Source organism: Ochotona curzoniae, unplaced genomic scaffold (genome assembly GCF_017591425.1).
Source record: "Ochotona curzoniae isolate NIBS_2020 unplaced genomic scaffold, NIBS_Ocur_1.0 contig_4501, whole genome shotgun sequence".
NCBI lineage: Eukaryota > Metazoa > Chordata > Mammalia > Lagomorpha > Ochotonidae > Ochotona > Ochotona curzoniae.
In genome coordinates this window covers 11,123,780-11,149,327 of record NW_024466307.1, presented here as the reverse complement: position 1 = coordinate 11,149,327, position 25,548 = coordinate 11,123,780, and the positions used below count along the sequence as shown (strand labels likewise).

The 25,548-nt window shown below is 46.5% G+C and overlaps 2 protein-coding genes across 9 annotated transcripts in view; one reads left to right on the top strand and one right to left on the bottom strand.

Moving 5' to 3' along the window:
• Positions 1-14,986, top strand: part of LOC121160338 (endoplasmic reticulum aminopeptidase 1) — a 38,635-nt gene extending 23,649 nt beyond the window's left edge. For 3 of the 4 annotated variants that reach the window (XM_040986075.1, XM_040986074.1, XM_040986072.1), the window contains 9 exons: positions 1,137-1,291; positions 2,758-2,837; positions 3,519-3,702; positions 4,958-5,114; positions 5,719-5,903; positions 6,729-6,890; positions 7,350-7,490; positions 7,926-8,007; positions 13,486-14,986. In XM_040986075.1, coding sequence (XP_040842009.1) covers positions 1,137-1,291; positions 2,758-2,837; positions 3,519-3,702; positions 4,958-5,114; positions 5,719-5,903; positions 6,729-6,890; positions 7,350-7,490; positions 7,926-8,007; positions 13,486-13,641 — 1,302 coding nt within the window. In that variant the 3' untranslated portion in view covers positions 13,642-14,986. Of the gene's footprint in view, positions 1-1,136; positions 1,292-2,757; positions 2,838-3,518; positions 3,703-4,957; positions 5,115-5,718; positions 5,904-6,728; positions 6,891-7,349; positions 7,491-7,925; positions 8,008-10,925; positions 10,951-13,485 lie in introns of those variants that run through there. The other variant, XM_040986076.1, reaches the window with a different exon arrangement.
• A 95-nt stretch (positions 14,987-15,081) lies between these two features.
• CAST (calpastatin) overlaps positions 15,082-25,548 on the bottom strand; it is an 83,088-nt gene continuing 72,621 nt past the window's right edge. For all 5 annotated transcript variants that reach the window (XM_040986077.1, XM_040986078.1, XM_040986079.1 and 2 more), the window contains 7 exons: positions 24,007-24,111; positions 22,482-22,574; positions 21,184-21,228; positions 20,097-20,189; positions 18,281-18,352; positions 17,496-17,562; positions 15,082-16,223 (listed from right to left, as the gene is read on the bottom strand). In XM_040986077.1, the coding sequence (XP_040842011.1) occupies positions 17,512-17,562; positions 18,281-18,352; positions 20,097-20,189; positions 21,184-21,228; positions 22,482-22,574; positions 24,007-24,111 (459 nt within the window). In that variant the 3' untranslated portion in view covers positions 15,082-16,223; positions 17,496-17,511. The remainder of the gene's footprint in view (positions 16,224-17,495; positions 17,563-18,280; positions 18,353-20,096; positions 20,190-21,183; positions 21,229-22,481; positions 22,575-24,006; positions 24,112-25,548) is intronic.

Below are 25,548 nucleotides of genomic sequence, written 5' to 3'. Positions count from 1 at the left end.
TCTGAGTGAACCTGGACATTCCATATATTTACCTATATTTAAATGTTCATGGTTTTCCTGTTCTCAGATACTATATTACAACCTCCAGGTTTATCCTGTAACATGTTTTACATTTTAACTAGCTCTTTAAAGCTTAATTGGAAGTTCTTGGGTAACTTGTTTCCTAATGGGCTATCTCGACCCTAGCACTTGGGAAGCACAGCTTCTTGGCTGAACATTTTTCCCATCTTGTGTACCTGGGAACCAGCAGGGTTCTGTAGGTGTCACACACCTGACCACTTCTCTCACCCTCTGCTTTCTGTCACTCGTGCACATGCATACTTGGTGCCCAGTGCTCTACCTGCCTCAAGAAGTACCAGCAGCACTAGATATGCTAACTTTCCTCAAGACACATATGGCTAGTGGGGAAGGGTTTGGAAGGAAAGAATCCCACACGAGAGAGTGATCTGCACCCCCATCTTCACAGCAGCTCAGTTGACGGTAGCCAAGATCTGACATCAACCCAGATGTCCTTCAGCTGATGACCAGATATAGAAAATGTGGTAGACACTGGGGAATACTACTTGGCTGCCCCAAAACAAGCAACTTCCTGTTTTTTGCAACAAACTAGATGCAATTGGGAGACCTTTATGTTGAGTGCAATAAGCCAGTCATAAGAAGTTGAATATTGTATTTTTCCCCATATTTGTAGTAGCTAATCTACACAGTAGCACCCCAAAATGTATAGATAAAACAGACATCTTGAGAGTCGGTCACTATTGGTAGTGCTTGTCTATACTCTTGGAATGGTTTTTGTTTGTTGCTTACTGAATCCTAAACTTAGTGGACAGTTAAGTTTGGGATTCTAAAGTAAATTGAAAGTATGTCATTTCAAAAATTGAAAAGGACAGGAGGGAGGGAAGGCTGGGAAGATGGAATGTGTCATATTTTTACTGTATATTTGATATACATGAACCTTGTTCTGATTATATAAACAAATATAAACAGCACATGCTCAAGTGGGGCTGTGGGGGAAGGAACCCAGGGTAGAAGGATGGGGCAGAGTGTGGAGCAGGGAGCTCCAAGAAGGAGGCCTTTGGGGTGCAAGCTGGAGCTGGGTGGCAGTGGGTGACGTGTCTGCCTCTGTTGGAACCCAGCACTGGAGCCAGGAAGGACTGGACGTGAAAGCCATGATGAACACGTGGACGCTGCAGAAGGGCTTTCCTCTGATAACCGTCACTGTAAGAGGGAGGAATGTACATGTGGAGCAAGAACACTACATGAAGGGGTCTGACGGCGCCTCAAAAACCGGGTAATGCTGGGACTGCGCATGCGTTGCTGCTTCTGTGACATCTGCCTGTGTGGGCCATCTTGCTGTTTGTCATGGCATCCTTGCCTCTCTTGCTGAGATGTTTCACTTAAGCCTACTTGGCTTAGGAAGCCCATACAGTCTGTCTTTCCAAACAGAGCAAGGGTACTTTCAGCATTGGTTAGTCTTGGTCAAACTGAAGCGACAGTTAACATTTCCAGGTTTTGTAGACTGACAGGATGTGATTTAGAGATTCTGACTTGAAATTGGCTCTGACCGAGGCCTTGGTGGCTGAATTGGTATAGTGCTTGGGATCTAGGTTGGCACAAAGGACACGGGGATTGAGCTGACTTCTGGAACTCTCTGCTGTGGAAGCAGAATTGGGTCCTGGAACCTGTACACCAGCGCAGCAGGACGCTGTTGAAAATGAGACACAGCTACTTGACTGGCCCCAGGTGCACAACATATTTTTGAATCTTGAAGTAATTTCAGACTGTTGTTGAAATTGTAAGAAAAGTGCAAGCAATTTCCATAAATTGTGCACCAAGATACCTTACTTTTGTGTCATGTGCTCTGCCACTCTCTCAATATATGTAAACTTACGTCTGTAAACTCTCACAAGTACTTCAGAAAGTTCATGGTAAAGGCATGCTATGAAAGTTACTCATAGATTTAAAAAATCATTTTCCATGGGAATTTTTTTGAAGATTAATTTTTATTGAAAAGGCAGATCTACAGAGGGAAGGAGAGACACAGAAAAAGATCTTACATTCTCTGGTTCATTCCCTATGTGACCACACCGGCCAGAGCTGAGCTGTTCTGAAACCAGGAGTCAGGAGCTTCTTCTGGGTCTCATGTGGGCACAGGCTCCCAAGGCTTTGGACTGTCCCCAATTACTTTCCCAAGCCACAGACAAGGAGCTGGATGGAGAGTGGGGCAGCTAGGACATGAACTGGCACACATAGGGATCCCAGTATGTGCAAGGCAAGGACTTTAGCAGCTAGACTACCACCCCGGCCCCTGTCTTGGATACTCTGAAAGAATACAGACCACTTATTTTATCGAACTTTCTTCAGATGGGGTTTTGATTGTTTATGATCAGGTTCAGTTAACCAAGACTGGCAGGGATTTCCATGGGAGTGATGCTGTGTCTTTGTGTATGGTTTAGGAGACATAGGCATTGTCACTTCCTATTACCAGTGGTTGCCGTTAAGTTTGGCCTCTGAGCTTCCGTCAGCCAGTCACTGGGAAGACTGACAGCCCCGTGAGCCCTGGGAGGCGTGTGAACAGTACCTGAGCCAGCACACCTGTAGCCCTGGAAAATAGGCTTAGGTGGCTTGGTCTTGGCTGGAGTCCCTTGGGCCTCATCTTGTTCCATACTAGCCAGTGCCCAACACACAATGGGTGACTTAGCAACTGCTTCGTTGACTTGGTCAACAAATGAGCCATCCTTCTCTCCTGGTTTTTAGGTATTTGTGGCATGTGCCATTGACCTTCGTTACCAGCAAATCAGATGGGGTACAGAGATTTTTGCTGAAGACAAAAACAGGTAATCCATCATAGAAATAACATGTAATTGAAGGAGGAAGTGTGGAAATAGGTAAGGCATAAATACTTAAGTTTTGTTACTTCTCTTGGCTAAAACAAATGGTAACTATCTTGGCAGACAGATGAAAACAGGTATATAATGCTAAAGAGGAAGGATTACAGTGATAAGTCCTCTTTCCTAATTTGGAGTTCTATTACTTGGACAGTCAGAAATGTGGTTGCAGTCTTTTCTTAGATCTCACAAAGCTCTTGTGTAAAACTGGGGTATGCTCTTGTCCGTTGGGTGGCCGTTTTCTGCTTTTGTTAAGATTATTTTTATTTAAAAGGCATATTTAAAGAGGGAGATTTTTGTCTGCTGGCTCCTGGAGTTTCTTTCAGGTCTTCCCTTGGGTGTGGGATCCAAGGGCTAGGGCTCGCCTCTCCGCTTCCCCAGTCACATTAGCAGGGAGCTGGGTAGGGAGTAAAGCATAGTGGAACTGGCATCCATAATAGGTGCCAGCACCACAGTCAGAGGCTTAACTGACCACCCCATGGTGCTGGCCCTGTTTTCTGGTTTCTAGAAGCAATTTTGAATGGTTCAGTGTGAAACTCTTCTGAATTTTGCTTGTCTGATTTCTGATGAGCAGAGCTTGCATCCACCCAGAGTAGTAACTGGAGCCACTATTTATCTTGTTTGCCCTAGATGTGCTCATCCTTCCAGAAGCAGTGGAATGGATCAAGTTTAATGTGGGGATGAACGGCTATTACATCGTGCACTATGAGGATGATGGATGGGATTCCCTGACTGGTCTCCTCAAAGGAGCACACACGACAGTCAGCAGTAACGATCGGGCGAGTCTCATTAACAACGCCTTTCAGCTTGTCAGGTAATCCAGGCTGCTCAAGGTCCTGGCTTATTGCTGCAAATTGTTGATTTCTAGGACAAGAGTGATTGATTGCTAGTAAGAACCTAGAAAGGGGTTTTCCTTTCAGTTCTAACAACCCAAGGCTCTTTTTAAGCCATATGATTAACTTGATGTCTCTGAGAAGTAACTGGAAGGCTGGAATCTGTGTTTCCTTCTTTATCACTAAAAAACTCACCAGTGAGGCAGACATACAGAAACTAAGAGCATCTGGGGAAGTGCCTTTTCACATTTAGAAAGTCTTTTCCTGCTGTTTGCCCTGCACCTGTTCTAACAGAGGCTTTCCACACTGCTCTCGAAGAGTTTTGAGATCTTCAATGATGAAGTTGCCCAAACTCTGGGCAACTCTGGGATTGCCCCTCCTCCCAAAACAAGGCAGCTCCCAAAACCAAAGGCCCAGGCTGTAAGATTCATCTATTTTCATTGGAAAGGCAGAACCACAGAGAGAAAGATCTTCTGTCTGCTGGCTCATTCCCCAAATGGCCACAGTGGCCAAGGTGAGTCAATCTGAAGCCAGTAACTAGAAGTCTCGAACCTCCTCTAGGTCTCCCAGGTGACCACAGGGTCCCAAGGCCTTAGACCATCCTCCACTGCTTTCCCAGGCCACAAGCAGGAAGCTAGATGGGAAATGGAGTAGCCAGGATATGAACTGGAACCCACATGGGATACCAGTATGTGCAAGGCAGGGTCCCAGGCACTAGGCTACTGCTCAGGGCCCAATCCCAGGCATCTTAACCCTTGTGCAGAATGGGGGTCTGAAGGGAGCAGCAAACATGACTCCTCTATTTCCAAATCCAAGTCTTTGGTCTTGGGCCTTTCACAGTGACAGAAGGGAAGGACGAAGATGGCTTTTCTAGTGGTGCCTCTTAGCCGCTGGAATCTAGAGGTCTTTGCGTCCATGTAGATTAAGTATGCTGAGACCCTTTCCATGGAATTATAATGCCGTCACTCTGCGAGGAGTGGACCCCATGTGCAGTCAGTGCCTTTGTTTGGAATAGAGCTGATGTACTGACACTGGATGAGCTCTCGGGCTGCTGGCCTCCTTCCTGGGGAAGCTCAGTGCAGGATGCTATGATCTCAGACTGAGGCCGCCTCTCCACTGTGGCGTCTCAGCCATAGGGTGGCCCCATGTGGGAGATCAAGACGCATAGATCTTGAGCCAGAGAATTGATGTTGCGGATTCTCGTGTAAACCTGTAACTGTGATGTCTCTCGGTCAGCGTGGGAAAACTGCCGATTGAAAAAGCCCTGGATCTAACCCTGTACTTGAAGCGTGAAACTGAGATCATGCCCGTGTTCCAAGGCCTGAATGAGCTGATCCCTCTGTATAAGTTAATGGAGAAAAGGGAGATGAGTGAAGTGGAAAATCAATTCAAGGTAAGCGTTTCATAGTTGTGGTTTGCTTCCCTGTGTGTGTGTGTGCGCATGCTCATATATATGAGGTTACTTCATAAAGTTCATGGAAAACTGAATTAAAAAATGCATTTCCCACAAACCTTTTGATGTACCTTCACATATTACAGAAACCCAAAAATCCATTTTGGAGACAGAATAATTCTGGTTTCATTTGGCACTAAGATTAGGACTGACAATGTTAGATCCTGATCTAACATTCATTTTGGTGAATTTTTTATTTCCTTCTGCCAACAAATCTTAATTCCATTGTACATACTCTGTTATTATGTATGTTTGAGGAAGAGGTAGAAACTGATTTTTGGCAAAATGCTGATAAGTTGTGTAATTGATATAAAAATTTAGTCGTAAGCTAAGAATGGAAGTCCATCTCTTTTTTAAAGAGCTGGGAAAAGATCATTATGCAAATCATAAAAGCGTTTATCATGTTTCTCTGATACAAACTGAGCAGCACACTTAACACTTGAGCTGGTGCTTAGAATGTGGTTCCCCTTACCTGAGGGGTGGGCTGTGCTATGAACTTAAGAAATCCTGTGGAAACACATGTGTCCCTGTACTTTGTCCCCAGGCCTTCCTCATCAGGCTGCTGCAGGACCTCATCGACAGGCAGACGTGGACAGACACGGGCTCGGTGACAGAGCGGATGCTGCGGAGTCAGCTGCTGCTCCTGGCCTGTATGCGCAAGTACCAGCCCTGCGTGCAGAAGGCTGAGGGCTACTTCCACCGGTGGAAGGACTCCAACGGCACGCTGAGGTCAGCCCCTGTGGAACCACCCACCTGCTGACAGTCCTGTTGACCTTCTCTGTGTTCTAGCATTGGTGCCACACCCAGGCACAATGAGTACAGATACCACCCTTTGTAGGGTAGAACTGCATCTGTAGGACTGAAATGTGCACTGCTCTCTTCTGTCTTCTGAAACACCAGGAGAGAGCTCCTGGGCATGGAGGCCAAGCCCCAGGGAACTAGAGAGCCTGGTGAAGCCTGTCTTATATAATCAGTGCAAAAATCTTACAGCATTGAGATGGCCATGCCAAAGTGAAATGGAGTCAGTGTGTTTCTCAGACGTGGCTTTGAGCTGCCAAAGGCTCAGGGGTGTACAAACATGGCCAGCACATCTGAGCAAGACAGGCACTTGCCTCAAGGATCTCCGTTCTCCCTGCACTTTGGTCCTTTCTCTATTTGGAGCTCAACTCCCATCCAGAAACGTTCAGGGCAGCCCTGTATGCACATAACTTCCATTTCAAGAGACACCTACCCTCCATAGTGGTCTTGGGTTCCTAACTATGTGTATGGGATATGTCTTGACTCTAGTTAAAACTTCCTTTTATCTTGGAAGGTGACCTCCTTGGAAATGGGCTCATGTCATGAGAGCATGTTAGGTATGTAGGAACTGATTGAAAGTGGCCCCTCAGGAGCTATCTTGATCTTTCCCCCTTTCCTAGGTGTAATGAAGAAACCATTTTCCTATTTTCAAGCATGTCTCTGTAATTACGAGGCCGTTTCTTCAGTTTGCTATTGGTTGCCTTTGTGCATCTGAACATACTTAATCTTGCTCTGACCCGGTGCTCTTTCCCACAGCTTGCCTGTCGACGTGACCTTGGCAGTCTTTGCCGTGGGGGCCCAGAACACCGAAGGCTGGGATTTCCTCTATCACACATATCAGTCATCTTTGTCCAGTACTGAGAAAAGACAAATTGAATTTGCCCTGTGTACAAGCCAAGATCAGGAGAAGCTTCAGTGGTAAGCCATCCATTCATGGTTGTGTGACCAAGGGAGTTTAGACCAGATCAGTGGGCATCTTTTTTGTTCTGTCTGGGAGCTACCTGCTATGCTGGGAACATTTACATGAATGGGCACACATCAAACAAGAATGGCAGATAATTAGGGAGGACCAGGTGTCAGGAGAAATATTTAGAGAGGTCCAAACTTACCTTGTAATAGTGTATTTGAAATATTTACTAGAAATACCATTTCTAGTGGTTCTTTTGAACAAATGTGAGAAGGTACAAGAAGTAGGTACCAAATACTGTATAAATGTTAGCTGTTACTGTGCAGTTGGCAGTAGGTTTATCAAGACTGGTTGCCTGGTTGGTTTGGAATTTATCATTGGTACATTGGCTTTCTTATTTCACAAATTATACTACTGCTGATCGTTTTAAACTCTCTGGTCATTGCTAACATTTCTTCTCTTCATTCCAGGCTACTGGATCACAGTTTTAAGGGAGATATAATAAAAACTCAGGAGTTCCCGTATATTCTCTCCATGATTGGCAGAAACCAAGTGGGATATCTGTTGGCCTGGAAGTTTTTGAGGGAAAATTGGGACAAACTTGTACAAAAGTAAGTAGTGCCAAACTGTGCCAAGATGGTGTAAATTGTTTAACCTTGCTGTGTTTTAGCTTTGTTCGTAAAATCAGAGCAGTCTAAAAGGATTTGCTGTTTGAAAATCGTAGAGGTGCTTGACACATCTATAAAAACAGTCAGGTTTTCCATTGCCTGGGAGTGCCGCCTTGCTGTGACCACTGGCTTGCTGGAGGTTGAGTCTTGCTCTCACACTAACTTGCCCTTGTCTACCTCTGCTAGCACTTCTGACTTCTCTCCTTATTTCTGGATACTTAACCTGCACCCAACTGTTGGTATGATATTTTATGACTAGATCTTAACCCATTAGAGTGTAGTAAGATTTTCTTTGCCATGCTTCCTTTGTTATGTTGTGTCTCATCTAACAGCATTTATGTGGAATAATAAAAGCATCATAATAATTTCCATGTCTAGGTTTGAACTTGGCTCGCCGTCCATAGCCCACATGGTGATGGGAACAACAAACCAGTTCTCCACGAGAGCACGGCTTGAAGAGGTAAAATGAACCTTTGTTTTTGACTGAAGGGACAGTTGGCTAATACTTGGGGTAGACGGATACATTAAATGAGTGAGTTGGAAGTGAATTTTGTCATCAAGAAGCTTTTGGGTGCTATGGGGTTGACATCAGGAAAAACTGAACTCCAGTGAAACAGTGAAGACTGTGCCTCTTCCACATGAGAGTTCAACTTTGTCATGAAAGAGTTTAGGACTTCAAGAACAACTAGCAACAACGAGTCCAGTTAACAGTGGCTCCTTAAATTGAGCCTGGGGCCTGGAGATACGAAAGTGACTCTCCAGCTGTTGTGAAGGAGGAGGCAGGTGTACAGCTCCAGGTTCTGTGCTGTGCAGGCTCTTGCTTTCCCTGGTGCTTGGCATGTGCGCCATCTGTACAGAGCTGCCCAGTGCCCAGAAGGTGACCATAGCAGGGACACGGGCCGAGTGGAACTGCCCAGTGCTCTAACTGTATCAGAGCTTTCTGGCAGTCAAGTAAGAAATAGGTGTCGGTGGTTATTGTCCAAGACAATGAGAAACATACAAATAGTTTACAGAAGTAGACTCCCTCCGCTCCTGAACCATGAGGAGCGAGAGGACCCTGTGCTTCCTGTGTCCCCTCTGCAGCAAGGTTTCAATGGTAGAGTTTAGCAGATTTTACAAGGCCTTAAACTTGCCCTATTTAGATAAAAGCAGGAGCCCAGAATTGTCTAGAGCTGGCTTAATGTAATGAGAGGGCTCTGAAGATGCAGTAGAATGAAGGCTTGTCACAGTCCCTGAGCTTCCCCTCTGCATTTCAGGAGTCTGCTCCAGGCTTGGAGCCCAGGGAGGCCTAGGACAGAGGGAGTTGGTATGAGGAGTCATCCAGACAGCAGCTGTCTGGCTGGTGATCAGAGCTGTAGCACCCAGACTCCCCGTGTTTCTCATTCATTCACTCAAGATACGATGTGTTACTCTGTGTCCCAGTTGTGGGTTTAGCTCCTGGGGCTACAATGACGAATAAACAAAAGCCTGCAGCACCAACTGGGAGCTTTGCTAGACAGATCTACTAACGTCATGCAATCTTGCGTCCTAAAGAAAAGTGAGGCCAGGGGAGCAGGATTGGGTGGGATTGGTGTGTGCTATAGGGATTTGTTTAGGAAATGTTTGAGAATTGGACAAATGCTAAGTACCAGGACAGGGTGGGGGAACATCTGGCCCACAGGCCGTGTAAGTCTTGAGAAATCATTTAGTCTGGCCCTACCAAGGCAATGGCAGGTGGTAATAACTGAAATTCAGTACATCTAAAGTAGGCTAATTCTTCCTAAAAATGTATTTGAAAGAGCTAGTGGAATAAAGATCTTCAATCCACTGGTTTACTCCTGCAATGCCCAGGCCAAAGCGAGGAGCTTCATGCTCGTCTCCCACAGGGATGCAGGGGTTCAAGCATGTGGACCCTCTGCTGCTGCTTTTTCCAAGCCATTACTAGGAAGCTGGATCAGAAGTATAGCATCCAGGAACTGAACTGCTGCCTCTATGAAACACTAACTCTGCAGGTGGAAACTTAACCCACTCTGCCACAGTGCCAACCCATGTAGCAGGCTAACTCTTTTGTATGTATTAGTTTATTGTACTTTTAAAAATTTATATGGTCCCCCACATGTTTAATACATTAGATAATGATATAAACAAATGGCAAGTAGAATATGATAGTAATGACAAAAATAAGCAAACAAAAATAAATACCTGCTATTCCCCATGGGTATAAATAAAATCTGTACATAATACCCAATTCCCAGAGTGTGTGTCTCCTACTAGAGGTGGCATTGTCTGTGCTCTGTGTGTTATCACAGATTAGGGAAAACAGACTCTGTGTTGGACTGGCTTGTTTCACTAAGCATAATAGTTTCCAATTGCATCCATTTAGTTGCAAAAGACAATATTTTACTTTTTGTAAATGGCTGAGCGGTATGCTGTAGTGTATATGTATCGTATCTTTATCCAGATATCTGCTGATGGGCGTCTGGGTTGATTCCATCTCTAGCTATTGTGAATTGAGTGGTTATAAGCATGGGGGTGCTGATAACTCTTGCATATGCTGATTTCATTTCATTTGGATACATTCCCATGAGTGAAATGGCTGGATCACAGGTGGGTCTCTTCAGATACCTGAGGAATCTCCTTTCTGTCTACTGTAATGGTTACACTGGTTTACCTTCCCAACAGTGGATTAAGGGACCTCTCTCTCCACCCCATCCTCGCCAGTGTGTTTGATTTAGCATTTTTTTTTTTTTTACATCTTTTGGCCATTTAGATTTTATCTTTTGAGAAATATCTGTTCATGTCCTTTGCTCACTTACTAACTGGACTGTTTCGTTGAGCTCATTGAGCTCTTCATAGATCCTGGAGATTGATCCTGTATCAGTTGCAAAATGGGCAGATGTTTTCTTTGGCCTGCCTCTTAATTGGGCTGACGGTTCCTTTGTGCTGCAGGAACTTCTTGGTCTAATGGAATCGCACTCATGTTTGTTTTGATTGCCTGGGCGACTTTCAAGCAGTGTTTGCCTACCTCTGCTTGCAGTGTCACTGGTGTCTTCCTCTGGTAGCTTGATAGCAGGTTGCAGATTTAGAACCTTAATCCATTTAAAGTCTTTTATTTAAGGGTGAGATAGTCTTGTTTCTTCTGTACTCAGATTAAAATTTCTTGCAACAACAGTCATTTCTGCCTGGATTGATTTTGGTTTGCTGTGTGGGTTCATTTCTGAGATTTCTGTTCCATTGATCTTCAGATCTGTTTTGTGCTAGTACCAGGTTGTTTTGATTGCTTTTGCCTTGTAGTACATATTAAAGTCTGTTGTACATCCAGCTTTTTGTTGTGTATGACTGCTTTAGCTATCTGGGTCTCTTGTGTTTCCATCTGAATTTTAGCATCACTGTTTTCAGATCTGAGAAGAATGTCAGACATTTTGACTGGGATCATATTGAATATGTAAATTACTTTGGTAGTATGAACACTTTTATATTCTACCAGTCCACCAATTCACAAACATGACAAGTTTTGTTATGTTCTTTCTTTAATGTTTTAGAATTTTCATAGGGATGGCTAATTCTTTTAAAGATTTGAAAAGAGAGATCTTTCATCTGCTGGTTTACTCCAAAAATAGCTGCCAGAGCGGAGGCTGGGCCAGGCCAAAGGAAGGAGCCAGGACGTCAATGTTCTCCATTCTGATGACCATATACCAGCTAGTCCTCCCGCGCTCTTCTCAGCCTTTAGCAAAGCTGATTGGAAATTGGAACCACCAGGTTTAACGGTACCAATGTGATGCGTAATGTAAGAAGTCTTTACCTGTTACGCCTTAACAATGGTCCCAAGCAGGCTAACTTTTAAGGTGAAAATGTGCATAGCTCACAAATTAAGGTGTATATACCCAAATGGTTCTTGGCAGGAAAAAGGTTCCCCTCTGAGTAGGAGAATAATGGGTGGAGAAGGACCATCAGGTGCAGAAGCAAAGGCAGGAGATGGATGAGCCTGAGGTGTCCTGGCCAAGTACCCTAGCTCCTTGTTTTTGTCGCCTGGCTATCCTGCCCTCATGGTGGCGTGCATCTCGATGACTCCCCCACATCACCATCTCGAAGCACCCGCCCTCCCTTTTTACCTAGGCCAGGCCTTTCCCATGCCTCATCTCCCCTCCCTTCTGCTCTCCTGCTAATAGCAAGATGTCTTCCACATTCAGAGTCTGGATCAGCCAGTGACTGGTCCATTCTTGACTCTGCCTCCTGCTCTTGGAGGACCTTCCAGTCTTCTTCCCACACATCCACAGTGATGCTGACAGCTGTAACCCTCACCACTCCCTCCCACTGGCCCCTACAGGCTCTGTGGTTCAACTGCATTCCTGTGCTTCAGCCCCGCACTTGGTCACCCATCTACCCAGCTGACCTTTCTCTGCAAAGGTTTTTGGTATCCTGCAGAGGCCCCCTCCTAATGTAGGCCACCCCTTCTCCAGGCTCCATCCTCCTCCTAGCCACCTGCCTTGTGGCAGTGAATCATACTCTTTACGTTCCTCCCCGTGGCAGCTCTAAGTCCTAGAGGCAGAGTTGTGCCAGCCTGCCCCAGTGCTGTGCAGCACGTGGGAGGGCGGATTGAATCAGTGCTGCATTGGATCAACCTGGAGGACCAAGGGATGGGGCTGAACCCCTGACATGGGATGGGTTGAAGGGGCCCTGCACTTCTATCCTGTCTGTCTTGTGCCCCCAGCTTCACCAAATGGGGTGCCTGAACCCCTGCAAGTTCAGATCCTTTGCTCAAGGTCTGAATGGTGGGAGGAGCTTGTTCCTCCTCCCCCTTGGTTATGGCATTGCTGTTTGCTCAGCAAGTGTCCTCAGGGAGGCAGGATCGGCTGTGGGGGAGGTCATGGCATTTCCAAGGCAGGAGAGGGTTTGGATCGGGGTGTCAGGTCTGGCAGGTGCTGTTTTCAGCAGTGCTGTCGTGCTGGGTTCCTTGAGGATGAATTCAACTTGAGTGATCACTGCGGTGTGATTGTGGAAGCAGCGCCCGTTGCAACTTAATGGACTGAGGGTGGAGCTGGAGCTCTAAGGACTGGGGACAGTTGGAGAGTAGACGGATGTTCTCTAGTTTGCCAGTTCATTGGAAAGCTGTACATCTCCATGATCTAAAATGGTAAGCTGATCTGCTTATTCTTGCCCCTACCCTAGTTTATCACGTGAGATTCTAGCATGAATTGTTCAGCATTCTGCTGTCTGGAATCTATGCAGCGGAATAAATAAAAACTAGCTCTTGGCCTATACGTCTCACTACAGCAATCAAATTGATGGATTAAAATGGTGAAATTTATGGGCAAAGCATCAGAGGCCTTTAAGGTAAACCAGGTAGTGTGCTGTTCAAGCCTTTATCGATGCAAAAGGGATGCAGGGCCCCAGAGGTGAGACAAGGGTAGATATTTCAGGGGACGGTCAGGGGGAGTCTCTGGCCTTGGGTCTCTGGCCTCTCATACCACAGGGTGCTTTAAGCAGGATGCATTTTGAGGGAGGGATATGTGAATGGTGAAATAAGGTAAGAAGCTGGTAAGGTTTGGGATGGTGCCACCCTAACTTGCCGAGAAGGCCTAACTGCAGAGCTGGGCCTGTGAAACTATTTGGCCACGAGCACATCCTGCACTGCTGTTGAGACCTTTGTAAAAGCTAAGTTTACATCTGTGTACAGAACAGGACACTGTTAAGCCTGAACTGGACCAGTGTCAACAGTGCAGTCCTCGAGCCTGGCAGCCGAAAACAGCTGCAGAGAAAGGGCAATGCTGCCATCGTGAGGCGTGAGCTCATCTCAGAGTGCCCGCTGGCATGTCCATCAGGACGACAGATGCTGGGCTGCTGCTCCGCTGCCTGGGCAAAAACTGGAGCTTTGGCTTGTTTGCTTTTGCCTAGCTTGAGGTTATGCTTGCTTAACAGAATCCTCCCTTTGGAAACATCTTTCTTTTGTCCTCCCTAGGTACAAGGATTCTTCAGCTCTTTGAAAGAAAATGGCTCTCAGCTCCGTTGTGTCCAACAAACAATTGAGACCATTGAGGAGAACATACGCTGGATGGACAAGAACTTTGATAAAATCAGAGCGTGGCTGCAGAACGAGAAGCTGGAACTCCAGTAACTCCCTGCCTCGCCAGGATGCTGCATTCCACAGGCCCCAGAGCTCTGCGCATGCGGCCGCTTTCAAATGCCCGCACAGGCTGTACACTCTTCCCTCCAACTCATTGGTCCGGCCATTCCTAGAAAAGCTTTGGCTGCTGGGTTTCTCAATGTGCTTTTCTGCCCCCGGATTTCATACACAGGTGTTGCCTGCAGTGTAGAGGTAGTGAGTCTCCAAACTCCGTGTGTGTCCCTTTCTTTTGTGTTATGCTTAAGCCTTCCAGCATACACACCCTTCTCTTCCAGGCCTCAGTCATCCACAATCCATCCCCTCCCACTCCTGGGAGGACTCCTGATACTGTGAAGACTGAATGCCCACTCACTTGGATCCTGGCTGAGGCCACCCCTGCTGTGCTGACGGCCACCCCCTCAGCTGGGCTCCAAGCCAGGGTTAGGGCCCTCTGGATTCTGGTCAGGGGGCAGCCGCAGGGGCTTGGGGCTGGATTGGAGGCAGGAATGGGGGGGGGTGGTGAATTCCCTGGTCTCACAGGTGGCTGTCTGCATCGAAGGCCTTGGCTCCTTCCCCTTCCGTACCAAGGCCTGCGGTGGAAGCCTACCTCTTAATGGTGCAGCGTGTATGTTGGTTTCTCTATGCTCTGCCTGCACCTTTGGTTTAGGAAAATTAAAAACCCCTCGGATGATTCTCATTGGTTATGCTTCCTCATAACCCAGGGTCCCTGGGCGCCCAGGTGAGTAGCCTCTGAGAAGGCAGGTTGAGGCGAACAGCCTTTTGTTTGAGGCTGTATGGAGAGCTGCATATCCTTAGAGGTGATGTTTTCTCTCTGCTCCTTACTTACAGTTCCTAAATAGCTTGTTACCAGTAAATAATTACCAAACTAAAAATATTTGGCCTAAAGGAAGACAGTATGATCTTGAGTACTACAGTCTTCCTATAGGAAGTTTAATTCTATGGCAAGTCACTATGAAATATGTAACTTTCTTGTAACTATTCCAGTTTCATTTTTAGGAATACTGCATGGTTTGAGGAAAAATGCAGAAATCAGACAATTTCCACCCCCCACAGTGGGGAATAACTTAAAAACACAATCAAGACTTCACTATTAAAATACTTTAATAGTAATTTATATTTTGATGAAACATGGGAATATTTTTGGTCATTCAAGAAACCTTTTTTGAGAGAAAACATTGCCACAACACTGCTGAAGCCCTTTTTGGTGATCTCAATGTTGTTTGCTCCTAACGGGTAACTTGTAATTACTGTCTGGGTAAAAAGGGAGTGATTTGATCTGGTAACACCTTGGAGATACTTCTAATAAAAAGACTGATTCAATGCCTCCCATAAATTATTCACAGGTGTCCATAAGTCACTGGATTTGTGGAAACTGGTAATTCTGCATCCAGACCCTTGTAAACCCACCTGTCAATGTCAAGTTGTTTCTTAAAACATCTGTCCAAATGGGAGAAAGGCACATTGTAAAATCTTTGAGGAAAGTTTCTTATGCTTTGTCCCATTTAAGACACTAAGAAGGCAGAGTTTGAAATTCCAGAGCCGCTTGATTTTTCAGGAGTCTATTTGATACATACAAGCAGTACCTTGCTCTGTGTCCTCTAAGAATTGGCTGGTACTAACTTTACGAAATGTCGTTTTACAAGAGCTTCAAGCCAAGACAGGCTGAGCTGTCAATTCCAGCTCGTATCGGGACATCGCTGCCTACGCTCAGCACCTGAAGATAGACAGCAATGACATCAGTGCAATGCTAAGATCTTAAACTCTCGACGTTCATAGGATATCAGTACCCGGTTCTTACGTCGGTGGGTCAGGAAAGCAGATGTCCTTCAGGTATGTGTCTTTCAAGGTGCAGGTTGCATTAGGTAAAGGGAACTCCTGAAGTCCAATGCTAGACAGTGCAGAGACAACCAGGGCAGTGGCTACCCTGCGGTGCCATGGCAGGAGTCTGAGTTCGCTCTGGTGTGGGGTAATTCCAAAGCCTGCATTTTTGCCCTTTCCTGATGACAAAGTCTCACTTTGTACACTAACTGGTGCAGTCCAGGCAAGGCAGAGATCAAATGCAAAGGAGTGTGGTGCCTCTGGTTTTGTCCAGCTTATATGTCAGTCCCCCAAGAGGAGATCAGAGCCCAGACTACTGTACATTAACCCCCCAAAAAATAGCTATTGCAGTTCAAGAATCCCAATAGCAGAACATGGAAGACTGTTAAAAACATTGTTGTGCAAATGCTAAAAAAAAGTGCAAATGGAAAATGCTAATGAGATTTATAGGCACTGGGTGTAGAATGTGCAAAAGTTTGCAAGTTTTTTTGGCATTGCTTATCCAATACTTAAAAATATGAAGCTTCCTTTCTGTCACAACTAAAGGCTATCTAACAACGTTCAACAAGTGTCAGTACCCAGTACAGCTACGCAGGGAATCAAGTTCCTTTTCCCGTCCGGAAATGCGCAACAAACCAATGCATAGGATGACGAGGCTCAATACCACTGTTGAGAAGCTACCCAGAAAAACGTTTCTGTTGCAAAAGCCTTTATTCTTCAAAAGTCACCATCCACCAGTTGAAGATTTGAGGTGCCTGGAAAAAACAAAAATGCAGTGAGCAATGTAACTTTCTTGTTGCAGGAATAGTAAATAGGCTATTTAACAAAGCACTGTGGCAACAAGAAATTTCTATTGATTAATACAATGTTAAACTCTTAAGATCTTAGCAGTTCTAACCAGTGTGCTTCTCCCTTTGTAGGAAAGAGCCTAACCCGATGTAACCTGCATTTTGATGTCTTCTAGGCTCTGGTCGGTAGTGGTTGTGTGGTTTATGACTCAGAGCTGGTCTGAAGGTCGCATAATGTTTGTGAAATCATTTTGTTTGGCCCTGCCAAGGTAACCACAGGTGTGACCTAAAATTCAATACATTTATAGCAGGCTAATCTTTAGGTTAATGATTGTGTGCTAGAATGAATGATGCTAGAAATTGCCAAATGACTCTTGGCAGAAAAACAATTCCCTATTCTGTCTTGGGAAACACCTTCTCTGAAAAAGTAAGATAAATGCCTGGTTCTTCAGATCTCACTCCATCTGTTGGATCTCTTGAGTCACCATAAATTAAAACCAAACAGGGCACTTTCTTAAATTAGGATACAAGTAGTCAATCCTTGCCTTTGCTCCCCATACTTCTCCCCCGCTCCAGTGTCCCCTAGATTGTATCTTAAAGACTTGAAAAGCCCTTCATTTGCTTTAACCCACTAACATGTAACCCATGATCTGGATTTCAAAGGTTTAACTAGCCTTATGGGGGCCTAACTTAAAAAAACTTAACTTTATTTGAAAGGCAGTTTCAAGGAGAGGCAGAAGTCCTCTGTCCACTGCCTCACTCCCCAAATGGTGACAGTCCAAAGCTCTGGGAGCCAGAAGCTTCCTCCCGGTATCCCATGAAGCAAGGAGTGACCAACCACCTTGTTAGCTTGTCGAGTACCATGGCTTGATTCTAATGTATAGTAACTGTAGCAATCCAATAGATGGAGTATTTCATCTGAGATTTGCCTCAAGAACCAGGCAGTTACCTCACTTTAGAAAAGCACTTGAACCATCCTGTGCTGCTCTCCTAGGCAGAGGTTTAACTTAATATGCTGGTCCCAATATTGGGACCAGCATATTAAGACTGATGCCTCTAAATATTGCAATAGATCAATCATGCCAATGCAGGGTACCTTCTAGAATGACAACTTCAGAATTCGTAGTGTGCACTGCATGTACAGCAGAGCATGGCACAGGAGGCAGACTCCTATTTCTCTGACTTTGGAACACACAAGGTAAGGTGTTTTTCGCTTAAAACATGTAACACCGAACTTACCAAACCATGTAAACTTTTAACTCGTAGTTTTTTCATTCTTTTTTGGCTTAGAGGTTTCCTCTGTCGTCTGAAAGGGAAAGTGCAGCCGTTAGTGAGTCCTTTTCTGGATTAAGGGTCAACGGGCATCATCAGAACACGGTGTCGGTGGCAGCAAGAATGCTCCTTTCTAGCTTTCTCTCAGGAAAATACGGACTTCTCCCACAAATTGAGTCCTTGCATTTTGCTTATAACTTATAACCTCCTTGCCTACGAATCCTGCTTCAGTACCACAGGAGCACTACACGTTTTCCCTCAAATTCTAGAACTGCATATTTTTCACCACGGTTAGGGAGTCATCGTAACAACCATTGGAATGGCACATTCTGGAAGGAATGTAATCAATTTCTGCTCCTGACTGCAGTAGGAAGCGCAGAAATGGAGCCTATAGCTCCCTTATGCTTAGTTCTGCCTTCTAGAACAAATCAAAAACTTTTTCCATAGTCCCTTTACCTCCCAACTCCAGAGATCACCTTTTTATCTAAACGTCATCCTTGGGTGGTATTTTAGCAAGGGCAGCAAACAGGCACCTTAAATCGGGTTAAGAACACTCATATTTTTAAAGTGCTAGTTATTAAAAGTCCATGGGAAATGAACTTAAGATTGGGTTGCTTCAAATCTTTAAAATCCACATAGTTTGGAGCAACTGCATTTTCCAGTAACTTTTAAGATATACAGTGTATGTAGGGTGGAGTTGAATTAGTGATATCTAGATACACTAATTAAATAGCAGGATAAACTGGGCTCACCTTTGTGGAATCCTTTGCTTTGTCTGCATGTTTGGCCGCTTTGTTACTAGACGCTGTCTTCTTGCTCTTATCCTACAGTGAAGGATGGGAAGTTAGCAAGCTGGGTGGCAGATGAGTGCTTCTGGTAGCCCACAGATACTAAACTTAAGACAGGAGGTGACAGACAAGGACGAAGGAAGATATCTGGGCTCTGCCCACTTGCATGGTACGTGGCTCATGCAGCCCTTACTTTGCTCATTCAGAACTTGTCAGTGATCAGAAATAACACGAGGGGAAGAGTGTGGAGAAGAGAGACCTCTTACTGTTACATTAAGGAGGTTCCTAACAAAATTACAGATAGAACCCATCACACGGTCCATCAATCCCTCCTGGGTATACACTCAAAGAGAAGTCTCCACAAACATAACCTGCATCCATCAGTACATGAATGGATGAAGATCCTGCAGGGGAGGAATGCTGGGGAAAGCAATGGGAATGGCACCAGGACCTGGAGTGTGCATTCGAGTCCTGGCTCTACTCCCAATTGCAGCTTCCTGCACTTGCTGCCCTAAGATGTGGCAGCTGCTGACCACAGTGGTCTGAGTCCTGCCACTCCCTGGAGGAGGCCTGCAGTGAGCTCCTGGCTCCAGGCTTGGGCATAGCCCAGCCTCAGTCCCTGGACAGTGGGGAGTAAACCAGCAGATATTAATACTGTTAATCTGTTTCTACTATTCAAATAAAATAAATGCATACAAATAAAATCCTGTTCTTTATGCAATCAATACTTGTCCATGTCTGGTTTATTTCAAGAGCATAATCTCATGTGGAATGAATACACGCACACATTTAAAGACTTCTGACAGAATAACATGGGAGGGGGTGGAGATAAGTGGGGAGCAAAGTATTCAAAACAAGTTGAGAGATTTAATGTTCAATGTGAAGACTAGAATTTACTACTGGTTATTAACTAAATAGTAGTTAAAGTATTCATCATATAACTGTGCCATGGGGGCCAGAACTAAACCCTGCTCTCCCAGTTGGGAGGCAGGAAGACAGCTCTGAGCTTCCGCTGCAGCCTCCCATGGCTGGCATTAGCAGGAAGCCATAGAAGCCAGAGCCAGGAGTCAACTCAGATATGACTTGGGATGCAGCATTTTCACTGGCACCTTAACCATTAAATGCCTGTCCCATGGCTCTCGTTCTAAATGAACAGAGGGCAGGCACTGCAGCACGGGCTGACAGGCTGCCTGGGACACCGGCCTTCCATATGTGAGTGCCTGGGATACAGACCTGGCTGCTCCACTTCCAAATCCAGCTTCCTGCTAAGGCACATGCCGGGAAGTGGCAGATGATGGCTCAGGACCAAGATGATGGCTCCTACTACCTCAGTGGGAGACTCCTGGCTTCAGTCTGGTCTAGCTCTGGCTGCTGCAGACCATCAAAGAGTGATCTCTCCATTTCAAATAAATAGAGGTACGTAAACATTAAGGATCATGAGCACCAATGACATAATGTACCACCGAAGTCATGCTACATTATAAAGTGGCGATAGAAAATGATGGCTGTGGACATTATACAGCCACAGGCACGAACAACTCGAAGCCACTTCAATAACCAATGGTCTGAATGTGTAATTCTGCAACACATGCACAGAGAACAGGATAAAGGAAATAGAGAAGAAAGTGGGGTAATGAAATCAGAGGTATTTTTCCTTTTGTCTATTTCCAAGTTCTCTGTGGCATTTTACAGTGTGTTCTACATCTCAGGTAAGACCACACGCAGACACATGTGCGCACACATGGATATTTCAGAGTGGAGATGAACAAAAGCATCGTACCTTCTTGGCGTCCTGTGAGGTCTCTGTGGCTGAAGGGCAGCTGTCCAGGTCTGAGGAGAGGGCATCAATGGGGTCCTGTTCACCTGCAGGCTTCTGGGATAGTAACAGACCCGTTGTCAGGGAACGGGTCCAGGCAAAGCACCCCGTGGGGCAGGTGTGCATAAAAAACATATCATTAAGAAAAAAAAAAAGGTTGCTCTTCTAACAATGTATCATAACACAGGCAATAAGGGGCTGACACAGTTCCAGTTTCGGCAGTTCCAGCTTCTGAGGCTACTCTGCTTGCACTCCAGCTCTCTGCTTCTCTGTCTGGGAAGGCAGCAGCAGACAGCCCAAGTCCTGGGCCCTGCCAGCCACCTGGGAGACCTGGGTGGATTTCCTGCTTTCTGACTTTTGCCCAGCCCAGCCCAGCCCAGCCCAGCCCTGGCTGTCGTGGCCATCTGGGGAGTGAATCAGCAGATGGAAGATCATCTCTCCTCTCTCCCTATTATTTTGCCATTCAAATAAAATTTATAAAGGCATTAAAGAATCCTGACCATTTGATTTTCTTCTAGTCTTATGTTTTATTTGAAAGGCACAGAGAAAGAAAAAGGCTTTTTCTGGTTCACTCCCTAAATGCCACAAAACAGCCAGGACTGTTTTGTGCCAAAGCCAGGAGCAGGGAATGCAATCTGGGTCTCCCACATGGGTGACAGGGATCCGGGTTCCTGAGCATCACCCGCTGTCAGAGTGAGCAAGGCCAGGAAGCTGGGATGGAGAGGGCAGCCCAGGCTAGAAGCCCAGCACTCGGATGTAGAATGGGGGGTTCTCAAACAGGCACCCCACGCTGTCCCTCTCTGCCTTGATGGAGGCTGTTCAGTGATCCTTTGGGCCTCAAGTTGTTCCCCCAGATGGTAGTCCTGCTACCTCACCGGGATTTTGAGCAAGCTGGGAGGTAAGTCTCCCACACTGACATGTGTGCCTTGGCACGTCATGAAGCACAGGGCTGGCATGCCACCAGAGATGGCTTTTCTGGAATGCGGATGACGGAGGACAGCTACTACTAGAACTAAAAACTGTCATGGAAACAGGCTCCCGTGGCATTTACCTTCATTTCCTTTGATTTCTTTGAGGTTGGCTTCTCCGGTTTGTCCTTAAAAACAAGGCAGATTCTGGGTTACAAGGAGATCTTTGTGCAAGTTTATTTTGTGCAGCGAGTCCTTACAGGAGCTGTGACCCAGTGGCTTGATTTGGCTAAGATGGAGTATAGATAAACAGTAAGTAATGAACCCCGGTCTCTGCTGTTACTCAACCAGTTGTGCTTCATTGCCCTTAGAAACCATTCAGAAGCACCTGGGAGAACCCAAGAGTCTGGGATGAGAAAGCTTTGTTTTACAATTCTACTTCAAATGTTAGCACAAGTACCTCCTCTGACTGCCGACAGCATCTCGCCCTCTGAGAGGATATGAGATTCTTTTCAGATTAGCTCACAAACACAACAAACTTACATGGGATCTTGCTGTCCTCCAGGGCAAGGACACTGTTGTGTGCATTTCCCAAGGTGGGATGAGGCCAAACTGCTGCCAACGGAGCTGCCCTCAGAGTGAGCGGATGCTGCGGGGTGCAGAAGAGCTGCCGGGGAGCTGGCTCTTGTACCAGGCAGCCTCAGCGCTGTCTACACCAGGGGTTCTCTTCCCCACCAGCCAAGTCAGCACAAACACAGCTGAAGTTCATGTGGACTTCACTGAGCTGAGGACCAGGGTGAGTGAGTCAGCCTGGGCGAACACAAAGCTGCCTTCCACGTTAGACACTAAAGGCTGCTGGCTGACAGACCCTGCTCATCTCCCAGTGTGGGATGTGGCTTTGCCTGTCTTGAGTGTTGCCTGGTGGGAGCAGGGCAGGAGAGAGGAAGACCCTGGTCTTGGTGTGACCTTACTGTCCTGTGCATGATGCCAACACTCACTCCTGTTTTGTTCTGTGCATAGCAACTTGCTTTTTAATACTCTATTCAGGCAATCTATATCATGAAACACTACATGGATGCATGGGTTAAAAAAAATTCTTTGGCATCACAGTCAATTAAACTTCTAGTTCTATTTTCCATGAACTTCCTGAGGATCTCCGACCACCCTAGGAATGACTCTGCAGCACTACTGAGTAGCTAAACACTGTTCAACTCTGCCTAGACCACAGGGTCCAGCATGTGACCAGCACACAATATTCGCTCAAATCAATCCTGGCAGCCGTCTACACAGCCTGCTCCTCACCAGCAGGGCCTGCTCAGAGCGAGCAGTCATGACACAGTTGTACCTGCTTGTCGGAGAGCATGCCTTCACCTCACAGCAAGAAAGGTTTGCGTTTGAGCAGTACTGCGAATCCAGCACTCTGGGCAGTGGCCTTGTGTACCTTGTCACCTTGGTCCAGCAGGTGTCTGTACTCGGGGGGGATGGTGTCATCTCTCTCCCCAAGCTTGTCTCTGTGCTCCTTTTTGGCTCTCTCCTGGAAACAGCAAGTGGAAATCGTGAACATCTCTTTCCTCCTCCCTTCTGAAAAGCAGCATTCAGTACCTAGGGTGGGTTTGCTTTTTCTTCAGAAAAATGAAATGGATGACAACAGACTTGAGTTGGTGGGAAAAAAAAAGAAATCCTGTATGTGTATGCATTAGGCCATTTGCACGAATTCTGCATTTGTATTTTAAATGGGAATGAATTATTATGTAATTATCCTGAGGAATCATGTTGGGAGATTAAACCCAAAGGCGGAAAATATGTTCTAAAACATTTTCACGTTTCAAATACAAAACATGGTCACTGCACCTTGGCATTTAAGGAGGTAGTGTTTACAAGTATAACTGTTAAAAATTTTATGAGACAGACTACTAACTCCTACCCAACAGAACAGTGAGGCTCAGGTCTTCCAGGTGGGAAGTGGGCAGGAACCCAACCCCTTGAGCCTCCCAGTGTGCACATCAGTGGGAAGCTGGAATCAGGAGCTGGAAGTGGCTGTGGAAGCCAGGCACCCCACTACGGGCACAGTGTCCCAATCAGTGATGCAGCCATTTGGCACAGTCACCTGCCACCCCAGGAGGTGGAGCCAGAATGGTGGCCAAGTTGGTGAATGTGTGTGCGGGCCCCATGGGCTGCAGATGAGGCAGCCACAGCCAGCTCAGGCAGCCTGGCTCCATCTCAGGTTTCACGGCCCCTGCTCTGCCCCAGTGGGGTGCAGACTTATGTTTCTACATCATTATAATGTCATTTTTCAACTAGGGGTTACGTAAGCATCTGTATTCCTTTGACAATCACTGAATCAAGATCTAAGGACTTTCTGACATGCTGCCACTGGGATGTTGACCTTGCTGGTCAAAAGCTATTTCCTGGTTCCATGCTGAGAGTCAGACAGACTCAAATTCCATATTGTGTATTGCAAAGGATGGATGTGTGCTTACATGTATCATGTACAATACTGCATGAGCTCTTTGCGTGTTGCACACACCTCTGTGTGTCTGCCCCTAAGTTCTCCCATGGGGGGCTGGGCTCAGCACCTGCTAGGCAGGTGGCTCACACTGCTGCAAGTACAGAATGTGACAACCCACCACAGGTGTACACACACGTGCATGTGTATGCCTTTGTCATGCACAGATGGTCTCACTCCAGATAAGAGCTGGGGAAGTTCATGTGGGAAGAAAGTATAAAATCAGCAAGCAAAATTATGCTTCTTCATCACAACTAAGTCTGGTCTCGCCAACAGGATATTTGCCCATAACACAATCTGTGCCATAAACAAGTCCCCAAGGAGACAACAAAGGAATGTAACAGAGACATGAGGCAGGCTAGCCAACTGGCACTGCCTCTGGACTCAGTCCGAGTGGTCCCCCCTCTTCTGTGGGTGCTGAGCTTACATGCTGCAGAAACCTTCAATTATTTTTTCCTACCTTCACTTTATCCTCTATTGGTTTGTTTTCATCTGGATCAGGCTGCCTTTGCCCAAGACTGTCAGAAAGTTTGTCCAAAGCATCGTCAAGTTCTTTGTCACTAGGCTGAAAGACAAATAATTCTCCCTCAGCCACTGGCAGTTCAGGCCAGGAGCCCTGTCTTTGCAGGAGGGGACTCCCTTTCCTGGAGGAGAGACGTGGGGAGGTGCAGGAGGCAGACAGGGTCAGAGAAGTAGAGGAGAAGTGGCCAGCACAGCAGCCATCAACCTGACTGGGCTGGAGGGCCAGCAGCCCTGCCCGCCCAGCCCATCCTCTTGGTGAGAATCCCAGTGGCCCACATATCAGGGACTGTGGCCCCTAGCAAGTGAACCTGGAGATGACCCAGATGGACCATAAGCTGAGGAACCAACCCCGTGCCTCTCATGCGACAATCAGCCAGGACGGAGAGCTGGGAGTGAACACCCAGCGATGTTGTCCAGTAATGAGTGCATGTCCAACAAAGTGCACAGGAAGCACTGTGCTCCACCTCCATGCAGAGCTCAATTCAGAAACGTGTGGCATGTGTGCCTGGGATGAGGTGCCATGCTGGGTTCTGCCTCATCTGGTACACCGCTTTCTGGATGCTTTGCAGAGTAACGCAATCTCTCACGTCTGTGACCACTCTCTGAGTAAACCAGACCGGTTTCTCAGGGGAAGAAAGTGGGCTCAGGGACACAATATTGGATGCCTAAGGCCAACTTATGAAAAGCCAAGGGCAGGGCAGGGCAGGGCAGGGCAGGGCAGGGCAGGGCAGGCAGGTGTTGTGGGCCAGTGGGTGAAGCTGCCACTTGGGATGCCTGGCTCCCATTTCAGAGGACCAAGGCCCTGCTCCGGCCTGTGTTATCCGGGCCTCTGGATATTTTTCCAGACCATCTGGGGAGGATGCAGCAAGATGAAGATCCTTGGGCATTTGCGGCAGCCAGAGGGCAGGACGCAATGCGGAGCTGCCCCAGACACTTCCTCTCCACCCAGCACCAGGGCGGGGATCAGAGCTGCAGAAGGCCTCTACCTTCTGATGAGCTGTGGGTAATGGACCCCTTGGCACCGTGGACACTGGCATTTGATCAAGGGGGTTTGGAAAAGCTTTGGCGCCGCGGCCTCACCTCGGAACACGTAAATAATCAAAACAACATTGAGGCTGAGCTACTTGTCTCACTAGCCCGAAGGTGCCTGAATTTGACCTAGGTGTGCATGGGAGACAAATAGCACTGCCCCATGGTGTTGGTAGCATTTTTCTTTTTTTGTTTTTATGAAGTTTAAACACTGAGCAATTCCATGAAATAAACATGAGGTTAGACACTGGGTGGTGAGAGCACCTCTCCATAGGAACAGACAGAAGGGCATTACCAGGGAGGCTAAAGCATTTTGCAAATCTGGCAATTGGAAACAAAATTCAAGTTACTGCACTTTTTAAAAAAGCACCGACGATAGGAAGCCCTCAGCTGGCCTGACACTGCACAGCTCCGTGCCCTCTCCCTCGCTGCCGGCCCAACAGAGCCCTTC